Genomic DNA, 21340 nt, shown 5'->3' on the forward strand with positions numbered 1-21340 from the left:
TTGTCTGCTTTCCTGTTACAATAAATAGATATAAAACTCACAAGTCATCTCAAATGTGTTTTATTTGCAAACCAGCAACAAAAAGTCCTGGTGAATCTCACCAAGTTACAAAGCCGCAGCGTCGTGAGCTTCTACCACCACATGTAAGCAAAACTAAAAACACATTTACTCAATATTCACGTTTAAGTTGTATTTTGGCACAAGCAATGAAACTTCTGTATATACAGTAACATACACTGGGTTAAATAAATAAACCACAAAAATGAACCGTAAAGAACATGCAGACATTTGCAGTAATATGTTTTTAAAGAAGGCACATGTAACAGAGGTGTTGACCTGAATAATCTGTCTCCATTTAATTCCTTCTGAAGTTCACACATAAACAGTTCTTTGGAGAGAAGCAATAACCGTTTTACTAGTCTATAAGTTACCAACACGATATGGCTCCTTGTTCTCTGCTAACTGTCAGAGATATTATCGTCTGGCCAGAACAATTTGAACGCAAATTTGGGAAGCCTTGGTCAACCGAAAACTACTTTACAATAAATGTAGACGGTATGTGTTGGGGTAGGTGATACAGACAAAACTGATGCACTGATTGCAATATTTACGAAGGCAATATAAATACAGCATGTTGTAACAGTCACTTAAGTGTTCAAAATCACATGACAAAAATTCAAACTCATGTTCATCACAGTGGTTAAGACGATTGTACTGTTTTTTGTTGACCAAAAGCCTAAATTTAAAAAAAAAAAAAATATATATATATATATATTCTCATATTGTGATTTTTTTCTAATTCAGCATGTTTCGGGATGAGTGTTTTGGATTGGAAATTTCATATTGATATGAAATTTTTGTCAAGACACCATCACATGAGACTATAAAGTGATAATAATGAATTATCCTAAATGTGTTCACACTGAACTTGAACAGAGTTTTTGTACAAACATAGAAATAAAGAATACAGTCAGTCAAAGTAAAACAATTCAACAATGAGCCACAGGACAGAAATAACACAACGCATATTCCACACTTAATCTATAACCTAGAGCATGCAAACATGCTCAAGCTTGTAAACTATGAAAAGTAAAAAAAGATACAAATATTAACACATTTCTATGAAACACATGCTTGTAATACATTCACCAACACTTCTTTCATGAAAAGCAGTAACCATATATAGGGAAGTGCAAAAGCAATGTGAAATTGAGCAAATTTCTTACATGAAATTGATTTTTACAAAAGTGTGAAAAACACAGACTCCACTATCAGTCTTACATTTTCACAGGGCCCTCGAGATGATAATATGTGCACTGCGATAACACAGTTTGGATAAAAGCCTGGCTGAGTTTCATTTTTAAGATGTTGCTTCAGACTGTACACAAATACTGCTGGCTGTTAACTATTTGTTTTCCTAATGATCTACGCAACACTTCGCTCAAATCGTTTTTCTGCTGGCACTATATGCACTGTGGACCGTTTTCGACAAATGTTAGTGTAGATGTTTAAAAAGGAAGCAACTTTGGTCACAGAAGTCTTTTTGGTTGTGAAACCAGCTTTAAAAGCATGCAGATCAAGCTGTGAACTGGTATTTCAGTCAGACTATCCACATCTTAATGATAAACATCTGCATTGATGTTAAAGGCTTGGTGTTGCTCCCTGCAAGCCTAATGTACAGTCCGCCAAAAGAAAGAACAGGATAAACAAATGTCACCCACCATGGGCCACTATAAAGGCCACAGGTGGGTGCTGTCATGGTGGTGAGTTATGCAGTATACCACCATCAGCTGCACTGAATAAATAAACTGATTGATCTGAAACTGATTGTCATCTTAAATAACAGAGAGAAAACAGCAGAGAGCACAGATCCACTAAAGTTATTTGCCTGAACTAAAACAGGCTTCACTTCATTTAAATGAATATTGAAAGGAGTTCTGGGCTGTTGATTCATATTCAAACATGGACGTGCACCTTTAAAGCTGTAGTGCGGAACTTTTACATATCAATGAACATCTGTTACATTCAAGCCCTTGCCAAACAAGCTCACACAATGTTGATTACGCTTATCACTGCCACGTAAATCTCTCTGTATTTGACAGTATACAGAGTTTTAAAATCTGGTGTTTAGTATGATATTCCCGCACTGGCGCACCAGTAGTGATGCGTTTTACATCAACCAGCGATGACTGGTTTGCCAGAGCTTCTCTCTACTATTTAAGGGTTGTGTATCAGCTTCTGTTCTTGATGTTCCTTCTACTGATGTAGCGACTCACCAACTGGAAAAGTGTGCTTTGACCCATCTGTTTGTGAGAACTGTGAGGTCTGTGCTCTATTTCACTGTAATATTGTTTCTGTTTCACCTGGAATAGATTTTTGAAATAGTCGTGTAAACAATTTATGCTGGAAAAAAAGTTTAGACTCTCCCACAAAAATTGTTTTTTGGTCAATTAAGTTAAAGAAGTTTCATTTAAAATCATTCATCTGTGTTACCTGGTTAGATCTTTTTTTGTTAAATTCAAAAATTATATTGATTTAAACTGTGCTTTCTGTTTTTCCCATACTGAGACTGTTGTACATCTGTTCTAGAAAAGTATACATACCTGTAAACTGTGCTAAGATATTTGTAGATTTATCTTGGATAATATTATCTGTAACTTTGAGCTTCTACTGGAAAATGTGTTTCTTTGATTTTTTAAGGATCGACACAATATATGAAAAATAGTATTTTCTAATCGATCTCAATATATGTTTTGCAAAGTTTTACATTCATAAATGTAAATTTGCTAAGGTAAAACCTCACTTTCTAGTTTTGAAGAAAGAAATGGAGCTAAATATTCAGACAATAACTTCAGCAAAAAACAAAAAAGCTATCAAAACTGTGATACTGTGCTCCCAATTTAATGTTTTCACTTAAGTTACTTTGGCATGTTTTGAGTTATTAATTATCCTAATTTATTATTTATTTATCCTTTTACCTATATATCTGTTGAAATTGAATTGTTATTGATTATTTGTATCATTGTATTGTTAAGAGAACTGAAAAAGAAAAAAGGTTTGCCAGAGCTGAAGGGTGTCCACAGAGCATGTGCTCTGCTAACTAGCCCTGGATCAAATTAGATAGTGACACGAGTCATATGTGGGGTTGGGTAGCGCTTAAAAACAATTTATCCACCGTTTTACAGCTGCAACAGTAGCGACGGGGACCGGGTCACGCAAGTACTCATAGAACTGGAGTTACATCCAGATAACGGCTATTTACTCTTACTGCCAGAAGGGGGACACAAAAGTTCCGCACTGCAGCTTTAATTTACTGCCATCATTTTGATCTGATGTGGATATCCTTTGGGTAAACATTTTAAATCAGATTTCCTAGTAGTCCTGCTCTCTACTGTTGTTGTAAACAACAACGTATTATTCAGTTCTGAACAGTACATTTTTTACATATTAAATAAGTACCTGACTATTTCCTTCATAAAAAAGCAGAAGAAATGGGTGTTGCTCCAATTTCTATGACAATGCACATGTGAAGTCCTTTAGTGGCTCTAAAATAAGTAGTGTTACAATATGATATGTTGTCATAAAAGCCACTAAAAATTTGCAGCCTGAGAACAAAAAAATGAACCTGAATATTCACGGTAAAACTATTTCCTACAGTAATATATGATGTACAGAAGACTGTGACCATGCACTCTCCAAAAGTGGATGGAGTCAAAAAATTCAACGCTAAACAGCTGAAACTTGCAAAGGCATTAAAAGCATCTGAGCACAGTTCTTAAACACAAATTTTACAATGTCCGCTGCTGTTGTATGCTAACTGGCTATAATCAAGGAATATGGACAGCCGCCTTCAGGTCGTCATTCTCAGGCCTTTGGTCCAGCTGGTTCTGGAGCCGAATGACCTGCTCCAGCTCTCTGATCTGCCGGTCTGTTTTGTGACTGACGAGCGTGCGGTAGAAGTGGACAGCGAACATAATAAAAACGAGTCCAAACGGCACCATGATGCAGGTGGAAGCGATGGCCGCCGCCTCGCCGGAGCTTATAGTGCTGTTGTTTTCAGAGTTGTTTCTGAGGGGCAAGAACTTCACCCAGCACAAGAGCATCACCTCTGTGAGGAAGAGGAGGGTGCCAATGACTGTGGAAAAAGCCCAGGCCAGTTCTATGTGGCGGTGCATACGCTCATGGGGAGACTCGTTGACAGAATTGAGGTTGTGAACGTTGCTGACGGCCTCGAGGTTAGGGAGGATACAGGTGCTGATCATGAGGGCAAACAGGTGCACTGCAACCAGAACCGTGGTGCAGGCGCTGAAGGCTATGAGCAGCCCAGGAGGATACACATGATCCGGCTCCAGCTGTACCTCCACCATGGCAACCTGGGAAAAAATGACACATGAAAATTGTTTACATGTACAACATGTTTTATACAAGTGTTGAGAAAGAAAAGTAGAGTTTAGAATGTGAATTTTAATTTTTAATTTTCTAACTCTTAAGAAAACATGGATTAAATAATTGTGAATGGCTGAGTCATCCTGGTGGCTTTAGGGGAAAGCTGGGGGGTGATAAGGGAAAGTGGCCTGGGGGTGGATTTCATTTCTCTCATTTTTATGCATCCAGTTTAGTTTTTGTTTGTTACAATTTCCCTCACCTTACAACACAAGTAATGTGTCATGTTTATTATGAAACTGAAGGTTAAAATGGAATCAATTCTACAAAATTATATAGAATTGAAAATAGAATATAGAAATCTCAATAGCCTATTTTTATTGTTTATAGTTATTCTGTTAGCCTATTTATTTTAAATGGAAATATCTAGTGAATGGATGGCTATTACCGTATTTTGAAATATTGAGATTTTGATGTAATACTGTGATTTTATTATTATATTGTTATTGTATTACATTGTCATTTGTATTGTTCCAACTAAGTTCAGTTGGTCACAAAAAAAGAATATGAATTTTCACATGATTTATTGAGTTTGTCAAAAATTTGCCATCTCACTTTATGTTGATCCAAATACATGTGAAGCCGTTGATTCTCTCCTATTTAAATTCATATGGAAAAACAAAACTGAATATGTTCAAAGAAAAACATGTATTAGAAGCTACTCTGAAGGCTTTAATGCAGCATGCACTGTTCAGAAACAAGTTCAGATACATGAAAGATACATAAAAATACCGCCAAATTCTAACAGTAAGGTACTGTTCTTTCTAAATATACTCTAAAATACTTTAAATTTTGATGCTATTTGGAGCTAAAACGAAGAACAGACATCAACAGTAGGCTATTGTAAGACTTGACGGTAAAATACAGTATTTTCATTTTCGCTGCCGCAGTACTGGAGGGACAGAAGCCACATTCAACCATCAACATCATATAATCATCGTTCATCCTCCTTTGTGGAATAAAACAAAAAGGTCAGTAACATATTACTAAGAAAATAGAACTGCATTTGTTTATTCAAATATGTAGCCAAGTTGATTAAGATATGTTTGCTGCTGATCCCCAAAAGACAGAGTGGTCATATTGATTGTCTTAGCTCAACCCAAGTGTGTTTCTAAGCCGTAGGTTGCTGCAAATATCACTTAAGTTTGTTGCCAAGCTGGATTAAAACCTGGGACATAATCGTTACATGTAGTTTTCAGGTACTTCATTGTGATTAACCCTGAGAGGGGAACAGAGGCCAGCCAGGGAAAGTAATGCCTAAGAAGACAAACAAGCTCATGGTGAATCCTTGACACCACCATTCTGAGGAACTTGATGTTACTTCATAAAGGGAAGTCAGGTGTCCTTCTTGTGTAAAATGTTTCTTTCTGCCATCCAATTGTTTCAGTTCTCTGTCTCTCACCATGTGATTGATTTTCATTCTGGTTTCTTTCTCACTCAGTGAGCTGTGAGTCTGGAAGCCTGGATGCCAACTTTCTGCCCATTATAACAGAGGACATTTAAAGGTATTATTTATGTATTATTATTTACGTATTATTTATCCAGCAATCTGTTTATTTGTGCTTTTATATTTTTTAAACAGTAGTTTGCAAAGCAGTTGCTGTTTAGACTCATGACTAAGTTTTGCCAGCAGCTCAGGATATTAAAATTAACAGATTTACATTGACCCCCTGTGAAAGGGCATGAACCATATCAATTATTTTTTCCAACATATACTTGAATATATTTGGCATATTTGCATAAATGCTCAGTTCCATAAAGCTGTCACTTGTCTCATCATCTTTTGTGCTTAATGTTAAAGGTCATGTGTTTTTAAATGTAAAACTGAGCTGATCTCATTACTGGACCATTAAGATTGAAGACACATTGTTATTTACAGTATATGTCTGCAATTTATAGTTATTTTTATTAATATGAACAAGAAGAAAACTTTTCAGTTGTTTACTGTAACATTTACAGTAAGAATCTGTTCATTTAGATTACAATAGCAACACTGTAAAAATACAGTGTATTACTGCAGGCCTAGCTACAATATCAAACCGTAAACTCACACTCTACAGCAGAATACTGTTATATTTTTTTACAGTAATTAACTGTTAAAGTAAATTACAGTAATGACACTAAAAACTGTAAAATGCTGGCAACAGCTGCCAGTAGTTTACTGTCATTTTACAGGGAAATATGTTAGTGAAGTTTACATCTCCCCCGTTTGACGTTGTCTTTATTGATTTTTGTGTTTCCTTTTCTTTTCTTAATATGTTTGATATTGATGTTTCACATTTGAATTTATATGAAAGATGTTAAAATTGTGATGTGATAATATGGAAGATGTATATTTGTAGAATAAACTGTAACAGTTGAAATAAAAAGGCTGTGTGGTCTACACTTTATGGCGGAAGATAAACCTGCAGGCAAGCCGCCTACAGTTAACATTAAATGTTTGTTTTTTTAAAAAATCTCTTTGTCTGTTATTATCGCACTGTGACACCGTGAGAAACATGTTCAGCAAAGTCGTAAAACTTAACAGCTACTGTTTGTGTGACCTACTTGTTTTGAAGTACTTTGAAGGTCCTTACGAGAGAGAAAACACTCATTAATGTTAAATATTAGCGCTCAGTATCAGGCCTGTGAGGTGTCGGGACCTTTCACAGCCCTTGAGAACAATAATCTGCGTCACATATGTATCTGCGGTTCGTGCCGATGGCCGAAGTTCAGTGTGCATTCATGCAGTAAATGTCATGATTACTGTAACAGGAAGCAGTAAAGTCAGCGAAGCTGTCTCTTACCATCGCGAATCCCGACAGAAGAGCTGAAGTGCGGCTGGTGGCTTTTAGTTTGGCTCGACTCAAGTACAGTTTCCTCCAGGACAGAGCCTGCATGGAGTGCTCGTTCAAACTCATTGCCAAAGTTATTCCAAGTTATTCTTGTATAGATACAGATTTCCACCGGACCGACTGTCAGGATTGTAGTCGATGAAACAAAAGTTATAAACAGCGCGCACAGGAAATGAGGTCCAAGCGCGGTGTAACATGTAAAAAAAAAAACGACAGATAGACTATACAGAGAGTTATCAAACTATGAACAAACTTTCCTGCAACAGCTGACTGTCAGAGTCTATCAGGAAACATAAGATACCCACAATCCAATGCTCCGCAGGGCAGCGGCAGCGGCAGCTCTCCCCCCCGTGTCAGATATAGATATGTTCATGGAGCTGTTTGGTCATTTCCTCCACCAACTCTCCAGCATACACCCTGGACAAATTGTGCAATCCAACTTTTTTTGCAAATGCCAGTGTTTTTTAAGTGCTGCAAAATAGTTGAATCATTAGTTGTTTGTATCTATTTGATATGATTCTTTTTTTTTATTATAGTATTGTGGCCCATTCTAGGTCACATAGCCACTCCTGTTTCCAACTACAGTGCAGCTGTGTTTTTATGGCACATGAGGGAGTTTGAACTGAGACACAGCAACACTAGATCCTTTCATCATGAGGAGGCTCTGCAGGCAAGACAATGAACAAACCACTGTTCAATCCCCACCAGTCAATAGCACAGACGCGCTTTAATGTTTGTGAGCATCTCTACATGTGTAGCTCAGTTTTGTGAGGAAGCCATAGCTGTCCTCTCCACCACATGAGGGCAGAGCAGCACAGAACATCTCAGGGAAAAATAGATTGAGGAAAAGCAGGGGAATGTATGTACAGGAAAAGCACATTTTCATACTTTGGTACATTCCTCGCATAAGTAACATAACAAACACGTCATGCTTCCTCATGAAAGCAGATTTATAGTTTCTCATTGTTTGGGGCACAGATTTGTACCAGGTGACTGTGAAATAAGGCAGGCGGGTGGTAGCTACAGAGGAAAGAGCACAGGAGGAAAAAGCACTCACAACCACAGAGGCTTTGGTTTGACCCCCACAACTGGCAGTATTAGAAGCTATGCAGAGTCAGCTCTGGTTATCTGAGGTCAGCGAGGGGACTGGACATCACAGTTAGGCCTACCATCTTCACTATTAGCAGCACCAGCAAAGAGTAATGGTACAACAGTTGCACTTGTAACAATGTATATTTTAAAAATAGATGCTGTATACTATCACATCATGCAGATGCTCTATTAGTGTTGCTCTCTGTGGTGCAGTTTTGATCTTCGTGATGCAATGGAAACTGTCCCTATTATGGAGAAAATTAACATTGAAACTCATTAAATTATACTGCAATATACAGTATGTGAGCAGCTGCCTGCAGCCAAATAAGATTTACTCAAGATTGCAAAACCCAATAAAATTTCCTTTACAAGGTTAACAGATTCACTAGAATCAAGTAAAATCCTGATTTTGAGCACAAGTAAAAGGCTTACTGCAGCCTCAAATCTGGTGACATAGTTCCTCTTGTGGAGCCAAAACATCAATCACATGCAAGTGCTCTGCATTTATGAATCTGTCCCTGCACAGTCTGAAATTATACTTTTTATATTGCTAGAAATGACATAAATGTTATTATCACCAGAGGCTATTCTTCATGTTTATTTCAACTTGTTATTATATTCGAAAATAAGAATACATTTCAGAGCACAGTCTGCTTCCCCAAACAGTCTGTCACAGACTCATTCTCAACACTATCACTGTGTGGCGCCAAAGCAAGACATTTAAATATAATACACATTGTGGCACTGTATTGTATGATTCACTATTATATCATCGTCATTATATCATAGTTTGGTCCTGAGTAGACCATGACACATTTCTTATTGTGTTTTCTCTGAAGTACTCTGGCTCTGAAATGAACTAATGACTATGATGTTAAAGTGCTGACTCTCACCTTTTATTTATCAATTAGAAGGTGTTTACATTCACATCAGATTCATAGTGTGAACATGGTAATTGTTAACCTTTTATACATATTCGCTCAATTTTAGTGAACCAAAATAGCCATCTTTATTTTTTATTATTACTCGTTTATATTACTTATTGGGTGGTGGTGGGAGTTGGGTGCGTTCGAGGTCGGACCGTGAGTAAATCGTTAATACCTTGAGGATTAAGATGTCAAACAAATCAAATTAACAATCATTCTGACTCAATCACTCCAGAAAAACAAGCAAGACGCGAAGAGAAGCGAAGACGGATGTGTGTGGGAGTGAACCATCTCGTTGTTACCTGCTTATCTTTATTTCCGGTTACACAGATGCTGCATTCAGGTGGCACGTTAACAACCGTTGCAACGTACGACAACGTCCCTGCGACGCCATCCAGTTGGTATTTACTCTACCTTTTCACCTGAATTTACTGTTTTACATACTCCTATATACTAACACCACGTGTTTAACTTCTGTTATCTGCCTTTACGACTGATTTTTTTGTGTATGACCTGAATGCAGCGGGTGGATTTACCATGCGGGAGGTTGATGTTTACTGTGTTTCCTTTGTATCTTGAACACAACATAGTGGACACAGCTACCAGCGTCCTGTGTGGAGGAGGAGGAGGAGGAGGAATGATCCGCGCTGGAGGCTTTCAGCCATGTTAGTTTTCTCTGCTGTTCACGAACGATGAGAGAGAGGAGCCATGGCCTTGTCATTGAGCGGAGACGATGAGGAATATGATTCAGAGTCTGAGCAGGTCAGAGCTCCCGACATTTCATTATGTGCCCTCGTTGAGTTTTTGTGTTTTGTTTTTTTAATCAACGTGTAAAGTTAACGCGAGAGACCGTTTTGTGTTTTTCTCCGGTTGTCTTCGGTTAACGTTAAAGGTTTCACCCGCTCTTCGTCTCTGTTTCTTAAGCTAGCTTTACTCTTATCGAAAAGGAGAAATGTGTCTTTTAAACATTCTTCTACAACTTATTTCCTTTTAGGAGGGAAAAAAGCTAACTAAATGTTGTATACATAGAGTTAAACGAGACACGGGCTGCTTATTGATAGCCTCTTCTCCTCGGACACCATCCACCACTGACCCATTTTGTACTGACCACGTCTGAAAACAGTCAGTTTCACCCAGTAACGTTACAGATTCAGATTTCATTGGGCTGTGACCAGAACAAACACAGGAAGGTCCTCCACTTGCTGTGGGAACATCCAGTTTCATACAGGCACAAACTGTGATTTTAACACACGTTACACATACTGACGTCCCACTTCTCCTCATAGAAAATGGTGATTAATTTCCTCACACTTCCTCAACTTGTCCCAACCACTGTGGGCCTTTTTAAGAAGGCTATTAAAGCAAAATGTTGTTGAAGCAAGGGGCAGAGGAGGAGGAGGGGGGATGGGGGAGAGGGAACAATGAAGTGGCTCTACTTCTGGTGCTTGGTGGTTTCCAAAACTGGGGTACACAGTGACCCCTCGAGTCCCCCCTGGCAAAAATAGGATTGGTTTCATTTTCATTATTTTGTCCACTTATTTTGCAACAGGAAGAGGAATATAGGGTATAAAGACTCAAAAGATTGTACTATGAGGGCAAAGTTCTTGATCTGTGTTATGGACTTCAGCATGAATGCTTTCCTCCTACTTTTACAGGCTTATTCCACATGTCCCCATTAGACACTTGACCTGTAAATGAAATGTAATAAAGTGCTGACATGGCCAGGTTTTTGGACCTTACACAATGCTTATACAACCAACAGATCATCAGAGAGAGTACTTTTGACCTTTTGCATTTTGGCACATTGTTATGAGTGCATTAAGGAACACTATACAAGAGCAGCCAGGGCACAAAATAAGCAGAAGCCACCAGCCAAATGCTGGTAAAATAATGCAAAAAAAAGTGACTGGTAGATTTGCTTCACTCACCAGCCAAAAAGAACAATCATAATCTGTTGAGTGACTGGTAAAAATTTGAACATTCACTAGCCATTTGGCCGGTGGACAAGTTAATTTTGCACCCTGTGAGCAGCAGATGATGAGCCGTGTGACTTCCTCCCACTGAAATCCACGCTGAAGCTGAGTCAGAAGACTGCGCTGAAAATATAGGCCATGTTTTTGTTCGTCGGCCTCAGCTAACCAATCCCAAATTCCTAACATATTACTCCAAAGAGTTACAGTAAAGACGACTCAGCTGATAGTGTTCTGCTCTCTGCTTTTGTTTGCAACCACTTTAAATACTGTTTATTTATTGTAAAGCAGCACAGTAAATGATCCATCACAATGGCAGTAAAGATGTAAGTTGCCCAGGAAATGAAATGAAAAAAAAAACATCAATTATGAAAGACATAATTTAAATCTAAATCAACCTGTTACTTTTGTTCAAGAGCTCTGCAAACCTGATATTGGATTGAATATGAGAAATAAAACAGTTGTGTCTGAGCAGGTCAGGAGAATTATGAGGCAGATGAACTAAAACATTGTGCGATGTTGACGGTCACAGCCATCCCTGCAGCAACAGCCCTTCCTTTTGATGTTTCCCCCTCATTTTTCCGCAGTAGTCAAATGGATTTATGGAAAGCTGTCAGGATGGATTTTGCCCTATTTCGACTTAGCAATACATCAGCAACAGCAGGAAAAGCAAAACCCACGGTGCTGGAATAACAAAACGATTAACAAGAAAGAACTAAAGGTTATATTTTCCAAAATCCTCCTTAGGGCAAATACTCAGAAGATGGGTTTCTGGTAAACATGAAGGAACATGTTGTCATGAAGTTACATTAACGATCTACTGATACGGTTTTTTGTCAATGTCAACAGATTCAGGACTGGTTTCTCTCTCTCTTTCTAGGTATTATCATTCAGAAAGCGTGACGCTAGATTGTCGTTAGCCTGGAATATCTTGTTCTGTTTACATCTGGTTTTACCTGAGGCCTGTACCCACGAAGCAAAAGTATCTTTTGTCTTAACTCAGGTTGTCCTATATCACAAAGCTGGATTCCTTTTAACTGGGATCGATCACTATGGAAACCTATGCTGCAGGTTAACTTCAGAAGATCAGATCAAAAACTGGCAACAATTTGCAATAAAGTGATTTAATAAAGAGAAACAGACATTTGTTATAGATCAGTAGATGCAGCTCCAGGCTTTCATGTGTCTACTGTGGGTTTCCTGTTTAACCTGTCCATAGCACTCCAGTGTCCTAGAAACCAAATTGCCATGCACATGAATACTATTAAACTAATTCAATTTTTGTGTTTTTATAAATATGAATTGAATGAAATGTGTGGTATTTTTGTAGCTCAAGGAGCCACATTCATCATCACAGTGCGTGCTGTGTGTGTGTAGTAATCAGTAATAGAGCAATATGTGACATCAGAAAAACCGCTCACAGCCTCACAGTAGAACATAACCTCCTCTGTGAGCTTATTTTTATCCATCTCTCGCAGTCCTCTATTCACACACACACAGTTGCCACCAGCAAGGCAAATGTGTTGCCAAGGTAACCTCTCCTGCTAGAACAAGAATCACTGTAATGGCCTATGATTTGTCTTATTTTCATAGTGCTTTACCGCCTTTCCATGGCAACAGGGAAGGGACTAAAAATAAGCGTGAAAAATATCACGTGAATTTGTGGTGTTGATTTTAAAGTTAAATGGCGTGTGTGTGTGGGTACCATGTCTTTTAACCCCCATTTCACCTTTTCTTTCATTTATCCCCATTGAGATTTCTGTTTTGATGTGATTTATAGGAAATACATGGCAGCTAAAACAGAGTTCCCTGCATACTACATGATAAAAAATAAACTTTTTCTTTATGACATTATGGATTATTACTATTGTACATTTTAATGATTTTTTAAATGATCATCTTGGTTGTTGCTGTCTTGTAAGTTCATAAGGGCTTGGCATCATATGGTGCAAGACACTTAAATAAATCAACCAGTCACAACTAGACATTAGAAATTGTCTGGTATTTGCCTGTTGCTTCATGACGCAACATGAATGACCTTCTATGACACATAAATGAATTACACATGCATGCACTTGTTAAATAACAAATGAATCATCCATATATTGCATCAGTGCAACATTCCTGATGATATATTTTTATCTGCAGCTCAATACAGATACACTGCCTAAGATACAATATGTTGCTCCTCCATTACCTCGCCTGTAACAGCTGACACACTGTTTAATGTCAGGCACAAACTTAAAATACACTTTACATTGTTGTATCTAACCACTCTAACTTTGTGTCTTCACAGCAGCGGGCAGCCAACCGGCCGAAGCCCAAGATGGGGACGTCTTCGGCTGTTAAGCTGCCGTCCAACCGCAGCTCGTCCGGAGCCAGACGCAGGAGGACACGCTGCCGAAAGTGCGAGGCATGCCTCCGGACCGAGTGTGGAGAGTGTCACTTCTGCAAGGACATGAAGAAGTTCGGAGGGCCAGGGCGCATGAAGCAGTCCTGCATTATGAGACAGTGCATCGCGGTGAGTCAGCAGTTTATAATTTGAATATTAGAGGTAAAACTTGCACACAATCGAGGCACAAGGTGGATAATAAGATACACTGTCTTTGTTATTGCAGCCAGTTCTGCCCCACACTGCGGTGTGTGTGGTGTGTAAAGAGGCCGGGAAGGAGGACACGCTGGAAGAAGAGGAGGATAAGTTCAACTTCATGCTTATGGAGTGCTCCATCTGCAACGAGATTGTCCATCCCAACTGCCTCAAGGTACAGAGATCCGGGCTGGGAACAGAGAACTGCTCCACCTCAGTCAAGTCATTCACTTGGTGACTCATGTGTTTTGTTAGTGGTGTGCCAGGAATCCCAGGTTCATGGTAACATAATGTGAGTGACTCAGATGGTTGGATGTGGTGATGGTGTTGACGTGTTGTTTATATAACACTGAACGCACTCATGGTTTGATTCAGAAGTCCGATGGATCGAGCATAACACTGTCATGTTTGAGGTTCTGACTCCCACCACATGCTCAAGACTACAATTGATCAGGCACTTCACTGAATCACCAACAGTGACAACAGTTTATTGCATATAGAAAGGATGTGTGATAGTAAACTTTACCAGTTGCAGCACTAAAGGCGTTTTTGTTTTTAAAAGCAAAACAAAATGTAAAGCAGCACACACCCTGTTTGTAACTGTTCTGTAGAAAACACAACAGGTTGTTGCTAGCATAGGCTCGGTCAAACCAGTTTTTCAGACATGCACTGTCTAGTTGTTTTGCAGCATGCAACAACTTAGGTGGTATATTTTTAGGTTTTTTCCTTCTTCAGTTTAATAGATACAACAATTTAGACATCACAGCAATTTAGAAGTTCTTCACGTAGGAGCCTTTAACTTCTCTTTTCTACTTAATGCATGAAGCAAGAGTCTGCATATTAAGCACAGCTGAGGTTAAATTCTGTTGACCTGCCTAACAGGCACACGTCGCAACAGCCACTTTCACTTCCCTTGTCTTGTTTGCATTAAACAAACTGTACATAGGACTCTTGTTTAAGCTTGTTGTTCTCGTTTAAATCCGGCTTGTTTTCTTGCTGATTTATCAGGTGAACGATGCTTCAGGAGTGGTGAACGATGAGCTCCCCAACTGCTGGGAGTGTCCCAAGTGCAACCATGCTGGGAAAAGTGGAAAAGTGAGTACAAATATGTGTGAGTCAGAGGATTAGCTGACAGCTTGCTCAATGTGTGTTTGAGTATTTTTACTATGAAAACGGTAATACAGTTACTATAAAAACAGTGGATTTTCTGACTTTTTTTTTTTTTTGAGCATGTGTGTATTACTCATAGATAATAGTTGAGTTCATATTTCGGTTTATGTAGATCAGCTCGCCACTTCCTGTTTATACCTTTCTAGTTTGTGAAAGTTTGTCATGTGCTTCAGAGGAAGGAAACCAATGACACACTATGTGTCATTGTTTTTGAGTGATGGCTTTATTAAACTTAAGATAAGCTTGTAGGACAGTTGAGTTTCCTTGACACTATAGGCTAAAGGTATAAAGTTGTCTTGCAAATTGTGTCCCCTTTGGCATTGAAGCAAAAAAGGGGTCCAGGGTTCAAATACGCCTCCAACCTCCCTGGCTCTCTGCTGAGGGAACAGAAGCCTGTGAAGGAGGAGGGGGACATTTCTGCTGCAGCCAAGAGGAGACCTGACAGAGAGGAGACGCCCAGGTACAGACCCGAGGACTCCCTCCACCGACAGCCACCACTGCTCTCCCCCAGCAACCTGCCCCGGCCCAGGCCTGAGGACAAACTGCGGAAGAAGAGGAAGCTTTTTGATGATGATGAGGAAGAGGACCTTGGTGTGAGGAAGAAGGTATGTGTCAGAAATGTCATTTACAGACCGAGTGACTTAAAGTAATCTTGTAACAACGTTAGAGGTTTCAGATGTGGTGTTTTAAGGTTAATTTCACTTCTACAAAAGTAATGTGAGTGATTTTCTTGCTGTCTTCTCCTGCAGGAAAAGTCAGACGATCCCTATTTTTCCAAACTTCTGCACCAAATAAAGACGGAAGACGAGGACGAAGACGCATATGAGGAGGATGATGAAGAAGGAAGGGAGCCTCTCTTCCGGAGTGGTGTGGAGAGGAACAGGCGTTTGGGAACCACAGAAGAAGAAGTAGATGACAAAGACTCCAAGAATGAACTTTTGATTCCGTCCCTCAAAACGCCTGTCGCAGACAGCGACCAGTCTCATTGCAGCTCTCCACAGGCCGGCCCCAGCAGCGAGGGCGGAAGTGAGACCCAAGAGAAAGGTCCGCGTCCGAAAGCTCGCCGCAAGCGCCGTTTACCTAACAGGGAGCTGAGCAGGGAGCTGAGCAAAGCACTGAACCAGGAAATCCAGAAGACGGAAGACTGCCTGGCAAACGAGAATCGCCAGCCCCTTAAGGTGGAGCCGGAGTTCGAAAACGAGGAACCCAAGAGGTTGTTCCGCAACGGCAGCGAGCTGGGAGATCAGAGGCCCCACCTCAAGACCAAAGAGATGAACGGGACTCCCTGGGAACTGCGCCACTTCTACCCGAGTCAGATCACTCCCCTGGGCTTCAACAGAAGCACGCCAACCAACCGGCCGGTGCCTCCACGCTCCCCACCCAAGTGTGTCCAAATGGAGCGGCATGTCATTCGGCCTCCTCCGATAAGCCCACCTCCAGACAGACTGCCTCTGAAAGACGGGAAAACCCACGTCATACAGCGCGAGGTCTGGATGAAGATCTTTGGCTATCTCACACACCAGGAGCTGTGTGTCTGCATGAGAGTCTGCAAGACATGGAACAGATGGTAAATGCACAGCTTTCAGTTAAGATTGCATGTTTACGTTTTATGTTCAACATAAATTGCAAAAGGGAAAGATTGTGAGTGTGAAGTGGCAAGAAGTGCATGCTCTGCTCTGAGAATACTTATGTAACATGAAGACATAACATGTTTGTTTTTGACGGCTAGGTGCTGTGATAAGAGACTTTGGACAAAGATCGATCTGAACCGCTGCACCTCCATCACTCCACTCATGCTGAGCGGGATTATCCGCCGACAGCCTGTTTCCCTGGACCTCAGTTGGACCAACATTTCCAAGAAGCAATTAAGCTGGCTTATTAACAGATTGCCAGGTACCCAACAATGAGTAATTATTCATCTATAGAAGGAATATCTCTGTTTAGTTTCACATTCAGTATTTTAAGCTGCTGCTGTGTCTTTCAGGTCTGCGAGTGTTGAGGTTATCAGGGTGTTCTTGGGCGGCTGTGTCTGCCCTCTGCACTTCCAGCTGCCCTCTGCTACGCACCCTGGATGTCCAATGGGTGGAGGGACTCAAAGATGCACAGATGAGGGACCTCCTCTCACCTCCCACAGACAACAGACCAGGTAAATTAGTGGGTCAAATAGAGCACTAGCTCTGCCATGAATGGGGGTTTGATTCTAAGTGTTTCAATGCAGCTACTTTAATCGTCCATGAAATGGAACATTACAGTACCTGCTGATAATTTTATTTAAGGGTTAAAAGCCATAATGTTGCTTTATATATTTAAACTATTTTATTTTAAAACTCAATTGAAGTGGTCCGTTTTCTGCAGCCGATGGATCCTTCGTTCAGTCATAGAGGCTCATGCTAACTGCACATTTCAAACTCAAAATAACTGCTCCCTTTCTGTCGGCTGGATTCTTATGCAGACAAGTAGAGCTGAATATGTTCTTTATGTGACCAACTGACAGGTCAGCTGGATAACCGCTGCAAGTTGCGGAACGTGGAGGACCTGCGGCTTGCGGGGCTGGACATCACTGACACGTCCCTACGTCTCATCAGTCGGCAGATGCCTTTACTGTCCAGGCTGGACCTGAGCTACTGCAACCACATCAACGACCAGTCAGTCAACCTGCTGACGGCGGCAGGGACCACGACCAGAGACTCCCTCACAGAAATCAACCTGTCAGGTGAGGACAGGGACCTGAGGAACGGCAGCGTAGGAATACAAAATTTCAGGATCGTAGTAAGTTAGATGGTTCTACTAGGAGCCCACCCCAGTCAGCATTTCAGGGGTTCCACAGTTTCTTGTTGTGCCCTTGCTGGAAACCAATCACTGTTATTTTTAAACGGACCAGGTAGTTGGCATTACATCCCCAGTAATCCATGAAGTCTACAACAGATAATGGGTTAAAGGCCCAAACCTGAAAATGTATTTTAACCCAACCCATGATCTTTCCCTAAACCTAACTAAGTCATTTTTGGTGCATAAACCTAACTTTAACCATAATGTTGTCATATCATAAAACGTCTTTATTCTTCAATACATATGTGTGATTTGTAATGGTTTTTAGAAGACACAGACAAACCATGTCAGATCAGAAAATGCTTTTATGTGTTATTCAGGAGTGCATGGACCAACGATGCATTTTGTCATTAATGTGGGCGACTTGTTGAATTTTTCTGACCTGGTGCCATCTGACCAGATGCAACAAAGCTAACAGGGAGGGAGGAACATGGTCAATCAACACAGCACTCTCTCACACACTCATAAGAAGAGTGCTAAGCATCCAAAATGTGTTAAATCATCTGTGTGGGTGCACAGGTGGGTAACAACAAAATGCCAACTTATACAACACAGGTTTTGTGTGAAAAATCTAGATCATATCATCTATGACAGTCCTGAGCACCCAGCATGTGGGTAAATGAGTGCAGCCTTGTACCTCATCTTCCTGCCTGTCCAGGTGCCTCCAATAATTAATTACCTGTGGCAGATATTTAATTAGTCTTTTTAGGGCTTTTTAATGGAAGACATGACAGAAGCTGTTTCAGGTTCCCAATAGTGTGCATGCCCGGCTCACTGTCACACTGCCATGTCTTGCTGGGACAACAGAGCCATCGTTAATGGTATTAGCAACACGTGCTTTTGCTACAATGACAAGTCAAAATGACTGCTGTGAAAAAGGTCGGTCTAGGCAGATTTTGTCTGCTAAAAATGCCTTTAAATCTTTGCATTCCCACAATGTTCATGCTATGTTAAGTGGAGAAAATATTACCCCCCTTTATGCATCACAACCAAAGTGCATCACAGCTGATATTAATCACAGAATAATTGCTGCAGGCTGCACTTAATCCAAGAAATTACATTTTCACACCCATGTTGTGTATGAGAAACAGCAATTAATTAAGCAATGTACAATAATAAAGACCATAAATTGCAGAAAGATGAGTGAATATAAAATTCATGACATTTTTCAGGCCTCTAAATGACTTCTTAAAGACCCTACCAATCCACACAGGTGTTTTCATCTATTCTGGTTGATAAGACCTTTGTTCAGGTAGACATGATTACGTGAAATCTTCAAATTACATAAACCAACAAGACTGATAAAGGTGTAACTTTCCAAACATAACAAGTGAAACAAAACAAAAAATAGAGGGTCAGAGAGATGTCAGTCAAGCACAGTCTGTACACACTCACACATGGTCTTCGTAAGATGTCTAATCAGACACAGTAATTGGAAAAAACTGTGTGGTTTACCTCTTTAGGGAAGTAAATTGCAAACAAACTTTTGCAAGATCAAAGTAGTAGCTTGTAGTCTTTCTACCAGGGCCAGTTCTGGCATGTAGCTACATAATTTGTTTTTGTCCTATTTATATAATCAGCGTGCACTTTGAGATCATGGACTTGATTTCCCGGGAAATCAAAGACACATAATGTATCGAGAAGAAAAAGAATAGACAAATGATTTCCAAAGAATTCTCTGCACACATCACTTTTTTTAAATATCAAGCTTGTGACTGATTGTCGTTCTCTCTGTTCCCCTTTTGTAGTTTGTAACCGGGTCACAGACCATTCCCTTAACTTTTTCAAGCGTTGCGGAAGCATCTGTCAGATCGACCTTCGCTTCTGCAAGCAGGTGACCAAGACGGCCTGTGAAAGGTTCATCGCAGAGATGTCTGTGAGTGTGCCGTTTAGACTGAAAGAGGACAAACTTCTGCAGAAGACAAGCTAGTTCCTAACAGGACAAAACAGACTGAAAGAAGGTCTTTGCACTTAATGGAACAAAAAAAAAAATTTTTTTTCTTTTCAACCTGGTCCTGTGATAAGTCTCTGACTCAGTGTCACAATAAACTGAAATGAGAGACGGAGATATCTGGATAGAGATCTAAAACGGACTCTTCAAATGTAAGAGGGTGATAAAGGATCACTGGACAGATAAAAGAGGAAATAGCATGCATGTATTTGTGTTGAGATTGTACTTTTTATAAGACGTGCTTGTAACTGACTGTTGGGTTGTTTATTTTTATTCTTTAAATATTTGAAAGCACAGTATTTTTATACGAGCATCATTTCATGAGTTTACAGTGTCTTTCACACCTGCTCAGGAGCTAAATATCACAGAGAGACTAACACAGGATGTGAACTGAATATTGTGCCATTCTTCAGTTTTCTTTCGTACAACAGCGTCTCCTGTGAGCCAAAATCAGTTTTTGACATGAATGACTTCAGTATCAAACAGAAAAATTAACATGTACAGTAATAAATATCTGACTAAATTATGATAAACACTTTTTGAATATATAGAATGTATTTCAACAATTATAAAAATCAAGTAAACAAATTTCATATTCCTGTTACACCTCATTTGTCTTCAGTTACAGTAACACTTTTATGAACAGTGCTGTGTTTGATGGGGTTTTCTCCACCATTTCGACATTAATTTATTATTTTTTTATTACAGTTTGTATTTATTCATGTATTTAGCAACTAGTGCTTGACATAGATGTCTCACAGAGCTGGGTCAGATAATGCTTGCAAATAATTTATCAAGGTTGTTTGAGCTTATTGCAGGACCCAGTTGGTGGGGTTTAACACTCGAGTCAGTACCAGGATGTTGTGAGTCATAGCAACTGTGACTGACAGCGTTCCCAGCACTGACTTTCTAGACTGCAGTCAGCCCCGCACCTCTGGTTCTACGTACAGGTTTAAATAAACAACCAACTAAAAGACCTTTGCAAATAACTCATTTGCATAATGTTTAAATAATAACTCCATACAGTCGGTGTTGTGTGTATTTGGGATGTATTGTGCTGTAATTGATCTGCTATCGCCTCAGGTGAATGTGATAATGTTTATATTTGTAAATCCAAAAACTAAGTGCTAATATGCATTAAAAGAATTTCATTTGTACCATCATTGAGTCTTTTTGATTTTCTTTGCCATACAGTGTTTGATAGAGCTGAAAGATATCAGGTTGATTTGTTGTTGGAAGCAGCTTGAGACCTTTTTAAATGAGGTGATGTCTCCTTTTCACCCCTCTAGTTTGTGGCCTTGACAGTCAGTTGGTCCACCACTTATATATTTCAACAATATTAGATGGGTTGTCATAAGGATGAACCAGTGATTCCCTGACTTGACATTTTTGGTCAGGGGCAGCCCAAGGCATAGGCCACATAAGCGGTTGCCTAGGGCGCCAAATAAGGGAGGGGGCACCAAATGAATGGGATGTGTTTTTCTTTTTGTTTTTTTTTCTTACCAGCAGGTGTGCTTCTGTACATCTTTTGGAAATAT

At 39.9% G+C, this 21340-nt stretch overlaps 2 protein-coding genes across 5 annotated transcripts; one reads left to right on the top strand and one right to left on the bottom strand.

Moving 5' to 3' along the window:
- Nucleotides 1-44: 44 nt before the first annotated feature.
- Nucleotides 45-7635, bottom strand: LOC137193810 (calcium release-activated calcium channel protein 1-like). Of its 2 annotated transcripts, none has more exons than XM_067605200.1 (2): nucleotides 7230-7635; nucleotides 45-4373 (listed from the first exon to the last, which is right to left on the bottom strand). In XM_067605200.1, the coding sequence occupies exons 1-2, from the start codon at nucleotides 7341-7343 to the stop codon at nucleotides 3828-3830; spliced, it is 660 nt and encodes a 219-aa protein (XP_067461301.1). In that variant the 5' UTR covers nucleotides 7344-7635; the 3' UTR covers nucleotides 45-3827. The 2 variants fall into 2 exon arrangements, with proteins under 2 accessions (XP_067461301.1, XP_067461309.1); XM_067605208.1 differs by lacking the exon at nucleotides 7230-7635 and adding an exon at nucleotides 6991-7118.
- A 1994-nt stretch (nucleotides 7636-9629) lies between these two features.
- Nucleotides 9630-20965, top strand: kdm2ba (lysine (K)-specific demethylase 2Ba). 3 transcript variants are annotated; one of them, XM_067605241.1, is made up of 11 exons: nucleotides 9630-9696; nucleotides 9886-10057; nucleotides 13565-13786; nucleotides 13884-14027; nucleotides 14861-14947; nucleotides 15340-15627; nucleotides 15772-16589; nucleotides 16752-16915; nucleotides 17007-17168; nucleotides 17517-17735; nucleotides 19600-20965. In XM_067605241.1, the coding sequence occupies exons 2-11, from the start codon at nucleotides 10004-10006 to the stop codon at nucleotides 19779-19781; spliced, it is 2340 nt and encodes a 779-aa protein (XP_067461342.1). In that variant the 5' UTR covers nucleotides 9630-9696; nucleotides 9886-10003; the 3' UTR covers nucleotides 19782-20965. The 3 variants fall into 3 exon arrangements, with proteins under 3 accessions (XP_067461342.1, XP_067461332.1, XP_067461349.1); XM_067605231.1 differs by having other exon boundaries at nucleotides 9631-9696; nucleotides 13562-13786; XM_067605248.1 differs by having other exon boundaries at nucleotides 9631-9696; nucleotides 13562-13786; nucleotides 15349-15627.
- The last annotated feature ends 375 nt before the right edge of the window (nucleotides 20966-21340 follow it).

This window comes from Thunnus thynnus, chromosome 2 (assembly GCF_963924715.1).
Source record: "Thunnus thynnus chromosome 2, fThuThy2.1, whole genome shotgun sequence".
Classification (NCBI taxonomy): Eukaryota; Metazoa; Chordata; class Actinopteri; order Scombriformes; family Scombridae; genus Thunnus; species Thunnus thynnus.

Bases quoted from the DNA above. Each gene is read 5' to 3' on its own strand.
- LOC137193810 (XM_067605200.1), bottom strand. From the start codon at position 7,343: ATGAGTTTGAACGAGCACTCCATGCAGGCTCTGTCCTGGAGGAAACTG. The intron at 4,374-7,229 runs GTAAGAGACAGC...ATTTTTTCCCAG, and splicing joins TTCTGTCGGGATTCGCGATG to GTTGCCATGGTGGAGGTACA.
- kdm2ba (XM_067605231.1), top strand. From the start codon at position 10,004: ATGGCCTTGTCATTGAGCGGAGACGATGAGGAATATGATTCAGAGTCT. The intron at 16,916-17,006 runs GTACCCAACAAT...TGTGTCTTTCAG, and splicing joins GCTTATTAACAGATTGCCAG to GTCTGCGAGTGTTGAGGTTA. The intron at 17,169-17,516 runs GTAAATTAGTGG...ACCAACTGACAG, and splicing joins TCCCACAGACAACAGACCAG to GTCAGCTGGATAACCGCTGC.